This window comes from Taurulus bubalis, assembly GCF_910589615.1.
Source record: "Taurulus bubalis genome assembly, chromosome: 18".
Classification (NCBI taxonomy): domain Eukaryota; kingdom Metazoa; phylum Chordata; class Actinopteri; order Perciformes; family Cottidae; genus Taurulus; species Taurulus bubalis.
In genome coordinates this window covers 17,103,156-17,122,563 of record NC_136606.1, presented here as the reverse complement: position 1 = coordinate 17,122,563, position 19,408 = coordinate 17,103,156, and the positions used below count along the sequence as shown (strand labels likewise).

Sequence of the window (19,408 nt, the reverse complement as noted above, 5' to 3'; positions counted from 1 at the left end):
TGTCAATCAAACTCTTGCCAGTCCAGGAGAGAGAAGACATCTTCCATTGAGAAAAACTTTCAGTGTCGTTCTTTGCTCCTCTTCCAATGAAGAAATGATATAACTGGTGCTATTGCAGCATCTAAACTAACCGCCAATGTTGTTTAGAACAAACAGTCGCCTTTCCATGTCGCCTGAGACACCTAAGACGCGGTCGGAGCTGCCAGTAGCTCCTCACAGGACGCCAATTGGTCCGTGACACTGGTTCGGACACAAATGCATTTCTTGAAGACTGATGGAAGACGATGGATTTCCGTATATGTGATTATTGCGTGATCGCCAGAATCCAGCTGCAGTTGGAGGTTAAATGAATGTAGGCTCTCTTAGAAAAGTCATAACTACTAATTATATATAACCTGACTGATACTGGAGTTTTAAGGCAGGCACTAATAATAAAAAAAAGATGAGGACAACCTCGTCTGACTGTCTGGTCTTCTTTTTTGCTACTCTCATCCTCCGCCAGAAGCTCGTAAAAAGGCCATCACCGATTAATATTTTTTAAATATATTAAAATCTTGCTGTTCATTCTGAGGTCCCCGGCTCTAAATGGCCGATATCTACACCATTCTACCTCTCCCCCACAAACGAACCACAAAACGGCAATCACATAACTGCAGAAGCAGGGAGGAAATGGGGCTACGAGGAGCAAACAACCACTCCCACTCTAGGAGGCTCGCTGACCTCCGAATGACATCAACCAGATGTTGTACAGCTGAGGGTCTCTGATGGGAGAGCCGGGACTTCGGGAGCAATTGAGGGAGCTCCTCGTCCACAGACAGCGAGCTGCCATTACTAAACAACCGTCATCAAGAGATGATGCAAGTTAGTACTCAACTGACTCCGAGTCCCACCGACATCATACAGAGAAATGTGGAACTGTATGCAGTAGACGGACATTTGACTTGTCATTGACTTAGAAAGGACAACAATGATACCTTGAAATTCAACATTCCTATTTTTGGCACTTTGATTGGACATCCTGTGATGGTTCAGGGCTCAATACTCATTTTTAAAAGTAGTTGCAAGGCTGGCATCAGCTTCTGGTTGCCGAAACTGAAAATATGATTGCCATTTTTAGTCGCCTCAATTTTTTTGTATTTATGAAATATGTGTCACCTTAGAGCAATAGTTCACCCCCAAAATGACCATTTGTTCGTTTGTTGTTATTTACCAGCGGTGATAGTTTGTGAACAGATGTTTAAATGTATAGCTTTTGCTGGTTAATTGATATACAAAAGCTCATTTTGTGTGTGAAGTTTTCCTTAATAATGAAATACGACATGTATGTCATGTTGGACTTTCCGGCCAGCTCAAAGATGCTGGAATACTTTTCTCTAAAACGGATGAGCAGCAATATTTAAATATCACTAATGGACACATATTGAAAATGTAACCATTTTGGAGTGCAAGTTTGGCCGTTTTCTGTCCGTACTTTTTATATGTTAGGAAGAGGTTGCCAAAGGACAAACATTTGCAACCTGGCATCCACACTGTGGAGCCCTGGGGAGGTGGTTGAGGTTTTTGGTATAAATGCAGCAAAGCACACAGACACCCACACAATGTGAAAGAAATAGAGTAAAATCTCGAAACTTAACCTTGCTGCTAATGGAGCTCAGTGGGGAGATAAATGGTGTGCAGCAGACAGAGGAGTGGGCTGGGTTTGACTGTCTGAAGATCCCAGAGTGGGAGCTGAAATAAACTGAGATGAGCCGAGCCAAACTGAGCGGAGGCGTAACGGTTATCTGTCCCCGACTGAGCTCGCAACAGAACTCCATCACGGCTGAACAGGAGGAGAAATGACTAAACAGCAGCTGTCTGGAGGAGAGCATAGACCTGGAGAGAGAGGGAGGGTGTTCAGGTTAAACCGAGCACAGTTTAGTTTTGACTTAGCGGCCTCATTATCAGCCCTGTGAGGCGCTCGCACAATTTAAAGCTAATTTTCTGTCCCTTCTTGGCCACCTCATTAGAGCGTTAAATCAATGTGCGTTAGATCCCGAGAACAGAAGCCAACAACAGCGTCCTGGAGCGCGAGGCGGGCAGGGCTTCCTGGACGCCGAAAGGATGGAGAGCGAGGGGGTTGGATGCACTCGAGACAAAACTGTTTCAGACACCGAGAGCATCGTCAACTGAAAGCCCCCCGTCATTAATCTGCTACCAGAGCAGCTCTGAAAGTCACACAGTGAAATGAGTCCACAGTAACCCAATCACCGGGACATTCTCTCCAGCACTCCCTGTGGTCATATATTAAGGTCAGTATTCCAACACTTTATTGTTTTTCACGTTTATTTTCTCACCCTGTTTCGGTCTCATTTATTAGAATCTAGTTCTCACAGAGGCCTTTTTGTTTATTTGGGCCGAGGCACAGAGAGAGAGAGAGAGAGAGAGAGAGAGAGAGAGAGAGAGAGAGAGAGAGAGAGAGAGAGAGAGAGAGAGAGAGAGAGAGAGAGGGGGATTTTACATGTGCCCCTCCGTTTGTCTGCCCACGTGTTTGCTCTCCAAACACTCCGATAATGAGCGTTTTAATAAGATCTACACATCAAAAATCTGGTGATGAAATAAGAGAGCTGCTACTAAAGAATGGTTCAATTAATGATAATATTTTCCCCATTAGGTTAAAAGCGCCAGCACGGTACTTCATCTTCTGTGTGTGTGTGTGTGTGTGTCGGGTCTGCAGATGGCAGGGCGGCTAATGAAAAGAAGGTAAGGCCCTGGCAGGATCCAGTCATGTCTCTGTGATTACTGGCAGCCAGCGCATGCGGAGGAGGTATTGTTAGTCTCGGTGGATTTATGCTCGTCTGCAGAGGTGTTGCTGCCGACGTGCCAAATCTCCAGGAGTACGCAGAGGGTCCCGCTGCAGCCCGTGTGGATGAGGTCCTCCGAAATGAGAGTACACGTCAGCCACGTCCTCCGCCGTCCGTACAACGAGTGGAGGCGCGAATTCAAATTCCTCGCGCTTTGAGTTTTCTAACATTCTTGTTATTCTGTGACTGTTGGCTGAATCACTACAGAGGAGTCAGCATGTATTACGCAATAAGTCTGGGCCTTTCTAGTCTACGAAGACGATTGCATCTTTTAATAAGAGGTCACTTTTTGGGTGGCTGCACATTTAATCGAATATTAAATCGCGGGTCACTATTTTGGCTTCCCACATTTAAATGAACGAATGATCTGCTGCGATATTGATGTTTGAAAACGCATGCTCCGCTCATAGAAAGGTCACGCGCTTCAGATCAGGAATTAATCCGTCATTTATTTATTTTTAATAGATCGTATCAAGCGTGGACTAATCTGACCAAGAACAGACGTAGCTGAAAAGGTTGGTCTCTTGCAGCGCGACATGAATACGACAGATATCCGATCCGTCGTCCCAACGGAGCTTTATCTCAACCGTATTACTGTTACGATACCGAGAGTAATACAACCGCCGCTCTCCTCTTCTCTGTGTGCATGCTCTCGTTGGTGCGATGGCCTCCCCTGAGGTCCTGATGCCAGGCCGGCCACGAGTATGTGTGACCTCACCTCCACGTTCATCGTGTTTCACCTGCACAGCCGGCTTCACGGGACCGTCACGGGGGGATAGCAGGGGAGATGGGCCGGAGGAGTCTTTACGCGTTTTATTTGGAAACCCGAGCCCTCGCCGGTAATTGCCCAAAATGACTCTAATCGTAATTGACGGTCTGGCTTTCTACTTTGTCTGCACAAACTTTCCAGGACGACGGGGGCTACGGCAACTCTGTTAAAAACCTGGACGCAGAAGCGCACACGCTCTATATCCATCAGAGCGGGACCTAATGTCTGTCCTCCTTTTGTCCTTATCCTGCTATCTTTGTTGGGTCCTTTGTGTGTGAGTGCGTGTGTGTGTGTGCGTGTGTGTGTGTGCGTAATGATGATGTAGCCGGCCATTAAGCCAGGCTGAGAGGACGATAGTGCTCCTGAGGGGGAGAAGTGGTGATTTCTGGCAGCTGTCTTGGCGTTGACAAGCTTGACGTGTTCCTCATTCTGACATCACACACACACACACACACACACACACACACACACACACACACACACACACACACACACACACTCCTAAGCATATCTGGACGTTGCTTTTGCTCTGTTGTTAAACTGTAAATTGCGAATATTTGCAATGGTGTGTTTTTCATTTGGCGGGGAGCGAAATGAAGTGCAAATGGACTTTGGTTTGTTTTCCAACCGCAGTTTTTCGAAGGTCTCCTCCGGTCGACAGAAAGCAGCCTCAAGACAAATTCGAGGCAAATCATTTCTAATTTGAAATTCAATTTAAGTGGCGGCGCACCACCAGGATATACCGACTCTCAAATATGAATGTATTAACTTAATGCAAGGCTGGGATTGCACAATCATTATTTATTTTCTGTTTGTGCACTGGACATAAAAATGACAATTTATGAGTGTGTTTTGCTGTTTTTGTGTGTTGTGCAGACATTCTTGCGCGTGTTTTTTTCCCCTTTCTTTTTCGATTTGTGTTCCTGGCCTAAAGGGGGTCTGCACAGTACCTGGCTCGTGGACGGCTCCGGTGGCCAGGGCGGGCATGGCTCCTGCCGGCTGCTTCCCGGTTCCCCTCAGGCTGTGGAAAGTGGCAGCGGGGCGTCAGGGCGGTGGGCTCCTCGGCAGCTCTCCCCGGGGACCGGCTGAATGTGAGCGCAGGCTTTATGCCATGGAGCCCTGCGAGAGAGAACAGCATTTTAGAGCCCACTTGTGAGATGGCCGAGCGGCCGCATGCACGAGTGTGTCAGTCACCGACGGACACTGTGTTCTGTGTTATGGGATCGGAATACCTGCCATACTAGCAAACACATGCACTTGTGTGTAGGAGAGCCAGCGATCGACAGCGAATTACTCACTCAAAGATGTGTGTGTGCGCTCATGTGTGTGTTGACAGTACGCTCACAGTTGACTCTGGGTGTTTACAACCCAACACTTATTTTTCCTATGGTGCTGAACATCCTGCTTTGTTCACGAGCCAGCGTCACCTCCCCCAGCACCCACGTTAACACACACACACACACACACACACACTATAGCTAGCTACCCAGCGCTTTATTCAGCGTCCAGCGGAAAACAAGGGAAACTTTATCCGCTGAGGGGAAAGTAAGCAGGCGAATGCAACAGACCTGTGAAGAAAATCAAATGGCCGTGGAAAAGCATCGCTTCGTAAAGAATGGCGCTCAACTGGAAAGCCAGATAGAGCGCGGACAGGAAGAGCGGGCATGTAGAACACGGACAAAAAGCCCGTGGCTCATTGAAATCTCCCCCCACTGCGGTGGACGAACATGTGCGGACACACGTGCTGGCGTACAATGAGCTGCTGAACCACAACAAGAGGAGAGCGGCTGGTAATTAGGATGCTGACTCCAGACCTAGAGTCAGACTGGAAGGTGAAGAAGAAGCTGAACACCCTTCCCAGTCCTCGACTCTGTCACGTCTTGGAGAGCATTGAGCAATTAACATTTTCACCAAAGATTATGAAAACAAATTTATTAAATCGGAATGTAATGATTATTGTGCCACATTTTCCCGTTTTGGCCTCTCGTGGGAACTATCCCCGGCGCTGGCTGACCCTCGCCAGGAGCATTTCCTCCAGGGTGGAGCGTCGCAATCGGTTCTAGGTCGATTGGGAAAGGCCCGGGTCAAAGGTGGAACGGGGAGAATGGAAAACAATTCGGTCTGAGCCTTTTGGTTCTTTACAACACGCAGCTTAATGACCCGTTATATGTCATCTCCCCTGTGCTGTGGCCCAGTCAAGCTCAGTTACCTAGACTGTGCGGCCTTGAGGTCCTGCTAGTTGTTCACGAAAATGCTCAAAATAAACACCAGCAGTGAGATAAGCCACATTGTGGCTCCCATGTTGATAAGAGTTGTAAACACTGGCTCTGGGTGGACACGGAGTCACAGTGGGCTACAGCTGAACTGCAGACATGAGACGCCAAGACACCTGCGCCCTTTCCGGCTCCTTGGGACCCCTCCCATCATCCGGTGCCGTCGGCCGCACGCACTGGAAGTTTTAACTGCTGGGACTTTACGTCGTGGACAAAAAGTGGACCGGAAATTTCCAAACAAATGCGTTTTTCTGTAAAGAATCTCAGTCAGCCCCCGCAGTGACGGGTGCTGACTATTTCCTGGCGTTTTGTTTTCCTCGCACGCGCGAACAAACACACGCCAAGGTCGAGGCTCAAACCTGCCGAGACTGCAGCCCACGTAGCTCAACGCTACCGCGCCTGTCTGACATACGGTGATGTGAACTCTCCTCTGGGCCTCAGCAGACCCCAGGTGGAGCCTTGTGGAAAAAGCATCTACACAATACGGTCCAGAAGATGCCTGAGTGAGCAAGTAAGCAAGCCATTAAAGAGCGTATCAGAAAAATATATTTTTTGTCTGGATTGAGATGTTCAAAATATGGTGCATTCATCAAACGGCACTTAAAAAAAAGGACTGATTTTCCACCGAGGAGAGATCAGGGACTCCGAACGCCGCTACTCTGTCACGCCAGCGCCGATTTGTAGGCCAGATTTGTCAGTCGTTTGCATGACGGGAAACCCGGTGAAATCGGAGTTCGGTTCTGTTCAGCTCTTCGTATTCTTCAATAAAAAAGGTTAAGGGGACCAGCAGAGAAGGGCAACGGCGCCTCGAGCAGCGACCACAAAATCTCTCCAGCAGGCCGGTTTGAACAGGGGACCGAACCTAACAGCCGGTGCGCTCGTGCCAAGAGGACTGACCCATGCTAAATCAGTTCAGTGTTTCACAGAGCACGGTTTTGTCATAAGGCTTTGTGATTGGAATGACAGACGCAAGGAAAGACGAGGGACATGAATTCTCTTTCGGTATGCCGCGCTGTAATATCAGTCGTTCGGGCTTTAGTTCTATCCAAAGGGGAATGACCACATATTCCCCAATCTGACAAGGGATCCATCTTTCCATTTGAGGAGCTCGTCCCAGAGCCGGGAACACCTGGGACTTTTTAAGTGGGCCCAAAAGGATCATAATAGACAGGCTTGAAGAAACATTCCCCACTGTCAGAATGCTCTAACCGTGTCTGTTCAGATCACACAATATCAGATGGTCGTGGGGGGAGAAAAGGGACACCATGTGGACAAGAGCTGGGGCTCACTTAATTGCATTCTCTGCCGCTGTGAAGTCTGACCTCTTCAAATGGTTCTGCCGCCATCTAGTGGGAACTTTCACTACTGCAGGGAGTCTGGACCCTGAAATAATCCAGTTGACAGGACCTGAAACCCCTCTCCCCAGCAAAAGAGCCGCATGTTTGGATGTGTCGGAAAACGCCGTCTGTGTCTGCTTAGTCTTGTTCCGAGTGTGAAATTAGAGGTTGAATCAGTATTTATAGAGAAAATAACCAGTGGTGATGGATGGATAGGTAGAAGGCTGGAAACAGGGAGGTGCGGAGGACTGTTATTCTTCCTCTCTTTTTAAAAACAAGCCTGTCCGTCCAGCTGGGAGGGTGAGGGGTGGAGCCGCCTGACTCTCAGCTGGATGTTGATGAAGTTAGTGACGGGAATAACAGAGTCGGGAGGTGAAATGAGTGACTGGAAGACCTGTCACTTCTGAAGGCCTTCACACGGCCCACCAAGGACGGTTCCACGCTCATGCCGCTGCCATCTGGCCCCCATGCAGGAAGCGCTACAACAGGACACGGCAGAGGTCAAGAGAGGTCAAAGTCTGCCATTCAGCACTGCTGAAACCTCCCCGGGGTGCTACTGGGGTGTTGGGTTTTTCTGTCCTGGATTGTCCCACATCAAGTGACAGGAAGGCCAGCTACTGGCCGGGGTTTTTACTGGGCCACCGTGAACGACACTGATCCCCTTCAACGCATGACAGACGCCCATCCAACGCCACCCCTGTCACACCTGCTCTGGTTACAGCTCAAAGGGCCAGTTTGCTCCAAAGCGAGCCGCCAGCTTCAAGGTCTGCTGCTACGCTCCAATCCGCCGAGTTCCTCTGCACCGGGTCCTCGCCGAGACGACAGAAGATCTATTTGGCAGTCCGCTTGACACCTGCTCAGGTTACCAATTCTGTACCGTCTGTTGCAACATTGTGAGGCTTTGGTTCTGCACTATCTTCGTCTTTCATTAAGGAGATCCGGTTTTTATTGTCTATGTGTTTGTTGCCTTCATGAATCTTTCCAATGCTGATCGGTTACGGGAAGTCAAGTTTTGTTGGGAGCTTTTTTTTTTTTTTTACAAATGAAGCCAAAGTAAGCACCAAGAAGAACTTTGCCTAAACAATAAAGCAAGATTTTGATATAAATGAGAGTATGCGATCAAAGAATAAGCAAACAAAAATGACAACAATGACTAGGTATTCCACACCTTTTGGTACTGATAGAATAAACCACGGGCTGGGCAACAATTCAATTAAATATGATATCAAGAAACACGATTACGTTGTCTAAATCTATGAAAGCATGCCCATTATGAATCAAATCTTTCAGAAAATCTGATTTTCCACTGAAGTTGTTAATTAAATGAGAAAATACTTTGTCAACTATTCATTTCACACAAGACTATCCAAGACCATGTGGTTATTTCATATAGACTAATCACCAGAAATTGTAATTATATCATTATTGAGATACAAAATGACCTACATCCTGACAGAAGCCACATTGCCCAGCCGTACGAAGCAAAATGACATATTTTCACTCAGACACTCTAGCTGCACCTTGAAAAGAAATACCATCACCTAAATCCACTCTCAAAGACCCATCCGTTCCTTTGAGCTCACTGCCTATCACTTCATAATCCTGCATCCAAGGCCACAGGCGGTGTGTATTTAACAGCTGCACACTGAAGGGTACACAATCTTGCTTTTGCATGTTCTTGTGCGCTCACACAAAAGGTCAACCGAGGGCAGCCGAAAGCACACAAACAATCTTCCAAGTACGCGAAACAGGCTTCTAAATATTTGCGCCGCGATGCTGTTGAGAGAGAACCCGACGTGACCGAGACAGAAGAGGAGGTGTGCTACCACGTGGTTTATCTTTTTATGGAAAACTCTGCTCTTTTACTTCAGGACCTGAAGTAAAAGCTTCAGCTTTGAGGTATTGGGTATGGGGGTAGCTGCGAAGACAGATTGAATGTAAAATCAATTTGTATTTCAGCTACTCTACATCATATTGGCTTTCAGGGACCGCAAAGTGCAAAGTCAGTCAGACAGAAGTAGATGGAGTTACAGCCACACGCACACAACCATACATGACACAATCGTAAGAGTATAATTGCAGTGTATCCAGCTGTGGTAGCGGCGAACATTCATTTACACACAGGCACACGGTGGAACTACATTTCAATGGGCTGTGCATAATTGCAGTTTATTAAACCGTGGTGCAGGGGAATGTTCATCCGCATGACATTTTGAAACTGAAAGACCGTTACGAGAAAAAAAACATAAGACACATAAGAAAACCCTCCCGATGCCAGCTTTTCCTTTTCTTCTGTGGAAAAACACATTGTCGGATGATGTCTTTCTCCTTCCATCGCCGCGGCACTGCCAAGATGTCGCCGCGTCGATTCCCATTAAGCGTGAGGCGCGTGACGCTGGCGGGACGGGGCTGCGTTTTCCAGGCGCGTGCCATACGACTTCTCGTTAATAGCCGTTGGCTTTACGAGGGATCGGGGCTGCTTAAATTAAGGCTCGCGGTACCTGGCGCGCCCGATGGTCCTGGAATGACCGGTAATAACAATGAGCCATATTATAGTCACACAACTGCACCAAAATATTATTTTTTTAAAGCATATGGAAATAGATTAGGGGGAGCAAATGTGGTTTGAGGTTGACAGAGAAAATAGGAAAAGTCAGCTCTCTTCTCTTGGTCTCAGGTAGGACTTTTATTGACAGCTCAGGATCAGAACTCTGCCACGTGTTGCTCATACGCATCCAGCCTTTCCACATAAAATACAGCCGCTCATGTGTGTGTGTTTGTGTGTGTGTGTGAGTGTTGTTAGCAGACGCAGGTACGGATCCGTGTTCAGGTCAACCTGTCTTTCCAGACGCATGAAGTCATTCTCAACTCTCGCAGACGCCACAACATGCAACTGCCTGGAACAGTAAAAAGGAGAGAGATTCGCGTAATTTACAAGAGAAATGAAACGATGTTTCAGGAACTCGGGGCGGTGGAAGGATATGAGTCAGGATCACTCCGAGAAAATCAAAAGGTGACAGACTGGGAGTCACTAGTGTCGTGGATATTTATTGCAGAATACTCCAATGAATGGACGTGTCAAACTGGCTTTAAGGCTTCACGACTGCTGCTCCACACATGGAACATAACATGTGGAAAAGTATCACAATGCAAAGCAACGCACAATAAAAACAGACAAAAGGGTCAAAGTCCCGTTGTCCTTACGATTTTCCGGTCACCACAGAAACACCTGTTCCCAGATAGTAAAAGACGTTGGGTGGATTTAAGAGATCTGATCTGATCCAACAAAGAAGAAGCTGTGCCACAGTTTTTATACTATACAAATGGAAACAAAAGCTGTGTGTGTTGGGGGGACTTACCGGGACACTTTCTTCCTGCAACACAAACGGCCGTTTCGCACACAGCAGCGAGCACCGCCACACCACCGCACTGCCACTACACTACAAGCTCCCATGCACCCGCCTACCAGGTGTATCGGCTCAACCTGAACAGACCTGAAACTCCAGTTTATTTTCCTGCCTCAGGGCTCAGGGGGCTCCACCCTTCTTTCTTTTCTTCCTTTGACCTCACAATATATAATTTGATTGTAAACAGAAAGAAAAGAGAGAAAAGAGGGAACAAAAAAAAAAAAAAGAGTATTTTCCTTCCCAGTAGTTTAGGACACTCTAAACACAAAATAGAGACAGTTTGACGAGACATGATTTCCACCTGCGATGGCTCTTGATGCCATTTCCTGATTATACAACAATAAACATGTTGCACAGAACCTACATTCATTCTTTCTTTAATTATCTTATTAGTTTTACGAAATAGCACTCAAAGCAGCACCTACCACCCTGCAGTCTCCTTTCCACGTGCAACGACAACTGGTGGCCACGAGATGGAGCCACCGGCTCACTAAATATCTCCAGACCACTCATTGTGTGGAGAGAAGTAAAAAAACAACTGTGGAAAGTTGCAGGCTGTGTGATTCTGCATGCTTGCTGGTGTGCAGGACTGTGTAAGTGTGTCTCTGTCCTCAACGTGACCTCAGATGTGCCTCAGGGTGCCAGTAAAGATGGGCACCAGTAATCTCATCCCACTGGCTGCCAGGGCCCCATTGATTACTAAAAGAAAGGAGGGTCACACACACACACACACACACACACACTTTGTAGTTCAGGCTGTCTATATCACAAGGCAGTGTGAGGAAATAAAACTATGTTGGCAGCACGGTCCTGTACGTTTTGTGCATGCTGCCTTCCTTGATTACCACAGCTGGCGTTAATATTATTAGCAACACCTGGGCTTTTCCTGCAGTGACGAGCCAAGATGTCTGCTGTAAAAACTTTACTTAAAAGGCCCTTGGAACTGGCAATAATGGTACTAATGGATTGTGAGTCTGTTAAATTCGAATTTTGATTGATTTTTTAAACAAGCAATCAAAACTGTTTAAAACTGTAAATTGCATGTCTACCTCCCAGATTACACACACACACACACACACACACACACACACACACACACACACACGCCACATTTCTACATAATGACACGGGTTAAGTCACGGTCAGACATCATTTGGAGGCATCATCATAGGCTCTGAAAATAATGAACGCATAACGGAGAAAATAAATAAATAATACAAATATTGCAGAGCCGCATTGTCGTCCCGACCACTTCCTCGTCCCAACACCTCGTCCTCCTCTTTGTGCTCCGCCCATCCCATCCCGCTGGTTCCCATGCACACACAGCAGCTCTTTGTCTCTTTCTGACCCATTAACAAGTGAGGGGAGAGACCACAGTCGCCACTCACACATTCCACAGTCTCTCTCTCTCTCTCGATCACACACACACACACACACACACACACACACACACACACACACACACACACACACACACACACACACACACACACACACACACACACACACACACACACACACACACACACACACACACACACACACAACATTTGATAATGACCAATTCAATTAATTCTCGACATGAAAAGGCCGAATTAATTATCCTGTGACAGACGGACAGAAAGACCAGAGGACGGATGGACTGGGGGATGGACAGAGGGCCGAAACACACTTTGCTTAATCAAAAAAAAATATCATTGATGCGAGTGCTTCACTGCTTTACTTTAAGCCCTGGGGGACCAAACGAGCCGGTCTGAAATTGTATTTATTCATAGGGAGGGAGAGGCCGGTGCATTAATCCTCTATGCAAACAGTATATGTACTCCACCTTGCTCTGACATTAATTAGATGACGACGGATTTTCAGATGAGTGACTTGAGCTGCAAATAGAAATGCACCTGCTCAGAGAGAGAGAGAGAGAGAGAGAGAGAGAGAGAGAGAGAGAGAGAGAGAGAGAGAGAGAGGGGCAGGTAGCCATAAGCCTTACTAAGCTGGAAGGCCTTCTAAATGCCAGTGTTGCTGGGTAACCTACATCCTCACCAGGTATCGCTGCGAGCGAATCGCTCCAGGTGGAGCATTCGCTCGCAGGAAGCGCTCCCAACCCTCGCAAGAAGGAGAGACAGCTGGGTGACAGACGGACGAACAGATGGGGAGACGGGATATAACACGGATAAGGAAGCGCCGATGCAACACACGCAGAGGCCAACGGAATGGAGCCGGGCCTGTGTGTGTGTGTGTGTGTGTGTGTGTGTGTGTGAGAGTGTGTGTGTACAAGACGCGTTAACAGAGCTGCAGCGGGAAAGTGCAAGTGAGCCCCATTAACGGATGCATAATTGATAAGAGCCGGTCAAAAGGGTGGAGGGGGGTGAGAGAGAGAATGAGAGAGGATGAGAGATAAGATCATTTAAGGTGAGGAAAAGTAGATAAAAGAGAGAGAGAGAGAAAAAAGGAGGCGGAGAAATCACTTAGTCCCATCAGTCTATTTGTAAGCTGTGCAACTTAACCACACTAAAGCTGCATGGCCCACATCTGGATAAAAATAACTTTATTTTAGAATCCCTGATAGTATCAACAAGCATTTGTGTTCACATTGTGGACTTGGGGCCCATGCAGCAGGCCGAGGAGACCCCTGGGTATCCCGTCAGATAATATTAGCTTTGCGGCAGATACAGCTTCATGTTGTCCAGGAATGCCTAAAAGGAAAGAGAGTGTAGCTTTAAGGCCGAGTCTTTGCTGCATGTCTCTCTCTCCATCAAAATAAAGCAGAAATGCCATATAATCTAAAACAATGCCAAAGATATTTCTGTGGCCATTTAGAAACATTGTTGTCGTAGTCCAGAAGACTACAAAGTTGATTTATTTGTATTATCTTGGTAATAAAAAAAATTAAATAAATAATCTGGGGAGAACGAATGTCTTTACATCTAGCCTGGCAAAAAAAACTATATGACAAAAGCAGATCTATGAATATAAGATTCAGATAGCAGAGCTAGAACCCCAGTATAGTGAAGCGGGCCAAAGGCCGATGCCCGGTTATGTTACACCAATGAAGACCCAAATAAACACGCTATCAAGAGATGGGAAGATAAACACTCCCTAATAGCGCGGCCCCTCATCTACTCGGCGAGTCATTCTGAAGGGTTTAATTCATTCAGGGATGTAGTAGTCAAATCAGTGGCGGGCCGACAATAAACAATAAACAATCCATGATAATAAAAAAAACAGCACACAACACAACGCCACCGCAGATGAAACACAAAAAGCAACTCACCTGATGCTGTTCACTTAAAGACAAAGTCCATCCGCCTCTCCTTATCAACAACAAGTTCAGCAACGCGGTTGTTCGGTTTACGGAGCTTCAGTTCCAGCAACAGTTGCATGGACCGGTGAGGACAGCCGAGCCTCCCGACCGCGCCCCGGAAACCTCCACGCGTTCTAGGGCAGAACATATCCGCTCGACAGCAGCAGTCGACGCCCCAAACCCACCACCAAGTCCGCTTATCTTCCACCGAAAGCCAAAACACGCTAAAAAATAAACATGTCACAACTTCTCTAGTTTGAGCCTGAACCATTCCAGCTCCCACTGAGCTCCGCCCTGTTGACACACTGGCCAATCACAGCGCATGTTGATGGCCACTGACCAATCACACGTCCACGCCACCTCGCAGGCCCTGCACGTCAAATAATCCGCACAGCTTGTCAAACTAAAGATCTGATTGGCTGAAGTCCATGACAATCAACCACAACGTCCACTCTCCGTGTACTTTAATCTGCAAAGGCCTGTTTAAACTGCCTTGCTGGCCTGGAGACACAGGAGAGAAAAAATCTGATTGGATGAAAGCTTCTCCTTCAAACCAGCTGCAGTCTGATGGCTGAAGACTGCAGGCTGAGCAACAGAGCTGTACAATGAGAAAATAACCTGATAGGGAAAAATTATTATAATACATGTAGTGTATTTGTGAAAAACAATTAAATTATAAAATAGCTATAACTTTGTGATTCTGTTTAGGCCAGCAGAGAAGGCTTAGAAGGCCCTGACGGCCCACCACTGAGTCAAATCCCAGCCAAAGCTAAAGGGGTCAATCGGCAGGTAGACGGCCATCTGCACCAGCTACTAGATTACAAAACTACCATCTATCTGCGAAAGAGCCATCTAAAAATAGGGCTTTTATTTAGTTAATCCCTGGAGTGGTGGATTTTTGGAAATGCTGCATTTTCACTTGACAGTCCTGACGCAAACAAATCCCAAACTATCCAGGCACGGAAACGAGCTTGGTGGGACGCTGCTTCAGTAGCCACGGTGAATCAAATCAGGGTTCATTTCAGTGATCTGCAATGTTCGGTCCCTTAAAAAGAGAGTAAACATCTAAACCTAGATCACATCGTCAGTCTGTTCTTACACACTAATTGTGGCTCACCTGCAACACACAGGTGTTTGAACAGCACCCAGGCCTTCTTTTGTCCTTTTGTGTGTGTTTTTTACTGCTTTTGATCGCATTTACAAAGCCACAAAGAGCCACGCCCAGCGCTCACAGCGAGCACAGGTGCTCCTGCCGGCTCTGAGAGGCGAGCAAGACCCGGGACTGAGAGGGATGTCCTTCATTGCTTTGGCTCGGCGAATAAGACACGAGCCACCGCTCCCTCTGCGACGCAGAAACATCACTTGTAGCGGCTGATAATCCCGGCGCTAAGCTGCTTATGATTGAAAACAAACAATTATTAGATGGCACCCAGCTGGTGGTGTGTGCGTTTATGTGTGTGTGTGTGCGTTTGTGTGTGTGTAGCATCCTTTTTTATACCAGAGGCTAGATTCCAGAGCGATAAATAGTCGGCCTGCAGCGAGATTCAAAACTGTATTTCAGATGCAGCGCAGTCAGAGCATAGCTTTGCTCTCAATAGCCATTTTATTTGTGCATGGAGGGAAAAACATTTGTGAAAAATAAAGTACAAAAGGACGTAATCGTGCAGCCGCAGTTGTGGTTTTCCTGTGGAAAGTGGTACGAAGAAAGCAAAAAATCCAAAATACAGGATGAAATGAGTTTTTTTGCCGCGCAACAGCAGCCACACAAACACAGGTGTAAATCATCCGGGGAGACGGCGAATTCCAAACCACTCAATGCTCCCCTCCTCCTCCATCACGCGCCTTCACCCTCCCACATGGAAGAGCGTCTCTGAAAAAAGCGGTTACGAAGAGGTGGGGCAGGTTTAAATGATGTCCGCGCTTGTGAATTAGGGAGTAGTTAAGAATGTTTTTGTTGAATACCAAACGTCGGCCCGGGGAGATTTACACAAAGTGCATAAAAAGGAACCAGTGTCCTCTGAGGGACTCGTACCTTTTGGTGAGAAAACGTTCCTCAAGGAGGGACAAAGAGGAGCAGATACAAAACTGGGGACTGGTGTTCAATGCTGCTATTTGAATTAGACGAGGACTCACTTTTGAAAAACCAAGATTTCCCCAGAATTCTTGTCTTTTCTTTGAGCGCTGCAACCTTTTTTTTTGTGCGCCGGCTCCGTGTTCAACCTGCACATGTAAAAACGATCCTAGCATCCAGTCAACGCGCACGGCTTTCCGCCCCACCAACAAATAAAGCCTCTCCCACTCTGCGCCCCACTCTTCACTTAGTCCACTCCCCACTATGTGGACGTGTGACCGCCACTGGAGAGTAATGAAGCAAGGACCCTGGAGGTGACCCGGACCTGACCCTGACTGGGACACACAGACAGAAAGACAGATGGGCCACACTGCAGCTCATGGGACTCTCAAGTGTGTGAATGCAACCCACACACACCTGCATAGTGAGCAGAAGCACATGGCATATTCTCCCATCCAGAATTTGGTAAAGCAGTTAGCGATTTTAAGACCCTGTAGTACCGTGTTAGTAAGTGGTTTCCAGAAAGCAGGTGGAGTCTGACCATTTAATGGTCGCAAAAAAGTCCTGCGATACACACACACACACACACACACACACACACACACACACACACACACACACACACACAACTCCGCGAAACCCGAGTTCCGAGCTGGTGCTCCACATAGCAACGCAAACGATCATGCAAATCCTTTTGGACGTTTGCATGAGCTTTAATTCGATGATTCGATCGGAGCTCTGCTGCGTGTTATTGTTTTCGGAAGCATTACATCACCGGCTGAAACTCCACACGACAACATCCCCGCCATCAATTCCTAATGACATAAGTGAAGGCGAGTCCAGCGAGAAGAGGCTGGAGCGTAGCCGGCAAGCCGGAGCAGGGGAGAGTGTTGGCACCGTCGGAGAGATCAGGCTTCATGCGGATGAGCAGGATTCAGACCAAACTTCCCAACGAGGCCCAGGCCGCTCTGCCCCGTCACATTCCATCACTCAACTTACTAGTGGCTTTCCTAGGCGAGACTCTGATGGGTTGTTGTTGTTGTTAGAGATTGGGTTTCCGGTTATGGCGGTCCGGCCGGGCGTAAACCGGTTTGACTTGAAGCAAACCGGCTGCACCTGCGTTTGTCTTTGACACATTTTGGCAAATTAAAAAAGAAGACATTGATAACCCATATTGCCAAAATCCATTTTGTATTTTTTTTATAGCTTGTATTTAAGTAAATTATTCATGGGGCTGACTGAGGTTTGCAACAGGAAGGATATCAAACTTTAATTTGGGAAGATGCACGCGCCTCATTTTGTGTAAAGGTGGTGTAATATCTCGACTCCAAGTTGCACCGCAAAGCGGAGGAGCGCGATTCTGCAGCGACCGAACTATAAATCAGAAGTTCGGTTTCATTCCAGCTCGGCGAGAGTCTTTACTGCGTTTTGCTGCCGTTTATCTACTGTTGCGCTAAAAAAAGGTGGAGCGTAGACACTCTGTGTGCGCGGAGCAAAGGGGGCGGAGCTCGGCAGTCCGCTAGCTGCTCTGTTTCAATAATGTTGGGTTGAAAAAACGTGCACTGAAATCTGTGAATAAATTAAATTGAATCAAATCGTGAAGGTAGGGAAGATTAGCATTCTCTAACGTTGTGTTTGTTAACTCGAAAGTGTGTGCGTTTTTTGGGGTACATGACAAGACGGGACATGGCCTCAAAGAAAAACAACTGGGCCGAGACTGAGACAGGACAACCGGTCCATCCCTCGCGGTGTAATGTCGGCGAGGGCGTTTATAAGTACTTCTTATACTTGCGCAGCTTATGAAAGGGTTATCAGAAGTACTATGCATGTAAATACGTACACAGAAAACACACAGATAAACAGCATGACCTTGAGGACTGCAAATTCCACGACAGCATTTTCCACAGCAGGGCGGTTCACATGTATCGGCAGGGAATGGAAGGGTCACCGTACCCGTCCCCTGGGACAGTGACAGCAGCCGTAACGGCGATTAGCACCTCCCAAATTACCGACACGCACAGGTCAACTTGCAGCCTGATACTGAGTGTGTGTGTGCGTGTGTGTGTGTGTGTGTGTGTGTGTGTGTGTGTGTGTTCATGGGTGTGCCAAGCCTTTCCGTCTTATTAAATCTTCTTCACTCCGATATCGCTCAGACCGTCGCAGCAGCCGTTACAAAGTCATTAAACTCTGTGTAAAGACTTGATCTCATACAGTGTGAACTTGAGGCAATGCCAACTGCGGCGCGGCTAATTCTGCCGCGGCGCTTGCACATTGTTCCGCCTTCCGTCCTGCTGCTTCCAGAAAAGTGAATTGTCTTGGTTTTGGGAAAATAAAAAGGAGGGGGGCGATCTGAAATGTGTCCGGCAGTGAAACGTGACGTCTCCCAGGTCATCTCCCTCCAAGTAAAAGAGATTGATGAGGAGGGGGGGGTCTGTTTTTAAAGTCGGGGGAGCTTTAGAGTCGGGTTGCAGGGTGAAGGGGGTGAGCTAAGAAGATGATGATGATGATGGGGTCAATGGCGCTGCTTTGAGTCTGTATGGGTGTGGGGTTATGATTAGATAAGTGCTAAGCAGTCACTCTAGATGCTCGGGAGAGGCTTGACCTGAGCCTGTCCGAGCACGAATAAGGGACGACAACGTGATCCGGACACCTTATTTGGCTTCAAGGCACGTTTGATTTCACACCGAGACTCAAGATCAGACAAGAGACGTCGGTTAACGCTGCGATTAAAATCAATTCCTAATCTTTTTTGGAAGCAGAGTCACATAGCTCAGGTAACGGCGTGTAAAAACAGGCCTGTGTGCAACAGGTTATAATAGCCGGTAAATTATTCTGCTGCAATTTGCATTTTCGACTGAGACACTTTATGTTGAATGTCATGCACTTACTGCTGTGTTATTATAGTAGGGCAAGGACTAATGATCTCCTAATTATTTGGTCAAAACTGTCGCAGTTTCCCACAGTTCAAGATGATGTCATCAAATGTCTGTCCAAAAGATATAATAATCTTCACATTGGTGGAGTGGATGCTCTGATTACCTAAATAGTTCCCAACTTTTCCTGTTGATCGACTGATCAATCGCTCGACTATCATACGCATTCCTGAGATAGAAGCTGCAGGAGGGTGGCACGTGAACACTTTGGGACAGCGGCTGAAGAAAACGGGTATGAAACGCAGAGAACAACTAAGGCAGAAGCAGCAGGAGATGAAGATGACGTCATGGTTTCTGATCCACGCGCTATGACTTGAGATAACCAGCAATCACCCATCATGACAGAAACCGCCCCAACCGAACAGTTTTCGCAACTTTTCGAAATTGGCAATCCAATAAGCTTGCACAACAGGCCGGGTGACCCGCCGCAAGAAAGTACTCAAGTTTCAAGCTTCTATATAATATCAAGCCCTTTTT

At 47.2% G+C, this 19,408-nt stretch overlaps 1 protein-coding gene across 1 annotated transcript in view; it reads right to left on the bottom strand.

The window, feature by feature from the left end:
* Positions 1-4,596, bottom strand: part of mpp7a (MAGUK p55 scaffold protein 7a) — a gene marked incomplete at its 5' end in the record, with an annotated part of 91,404 nt that extends 86,808 nt beyond the window's left edge. The window contains one exon of the mRNA XM_079234443.1: positions 4,560-4,596. Coding sequence (XP_079090569.1) covers positions 4,560-4,596 — 37 coding nt within the window. The remainder of the gene's footprint in view (positions 1-4,559) is intronic.
* Between the last annotated feature and the right edge of the window lie 14,812 nt (positions 4,597-19,408).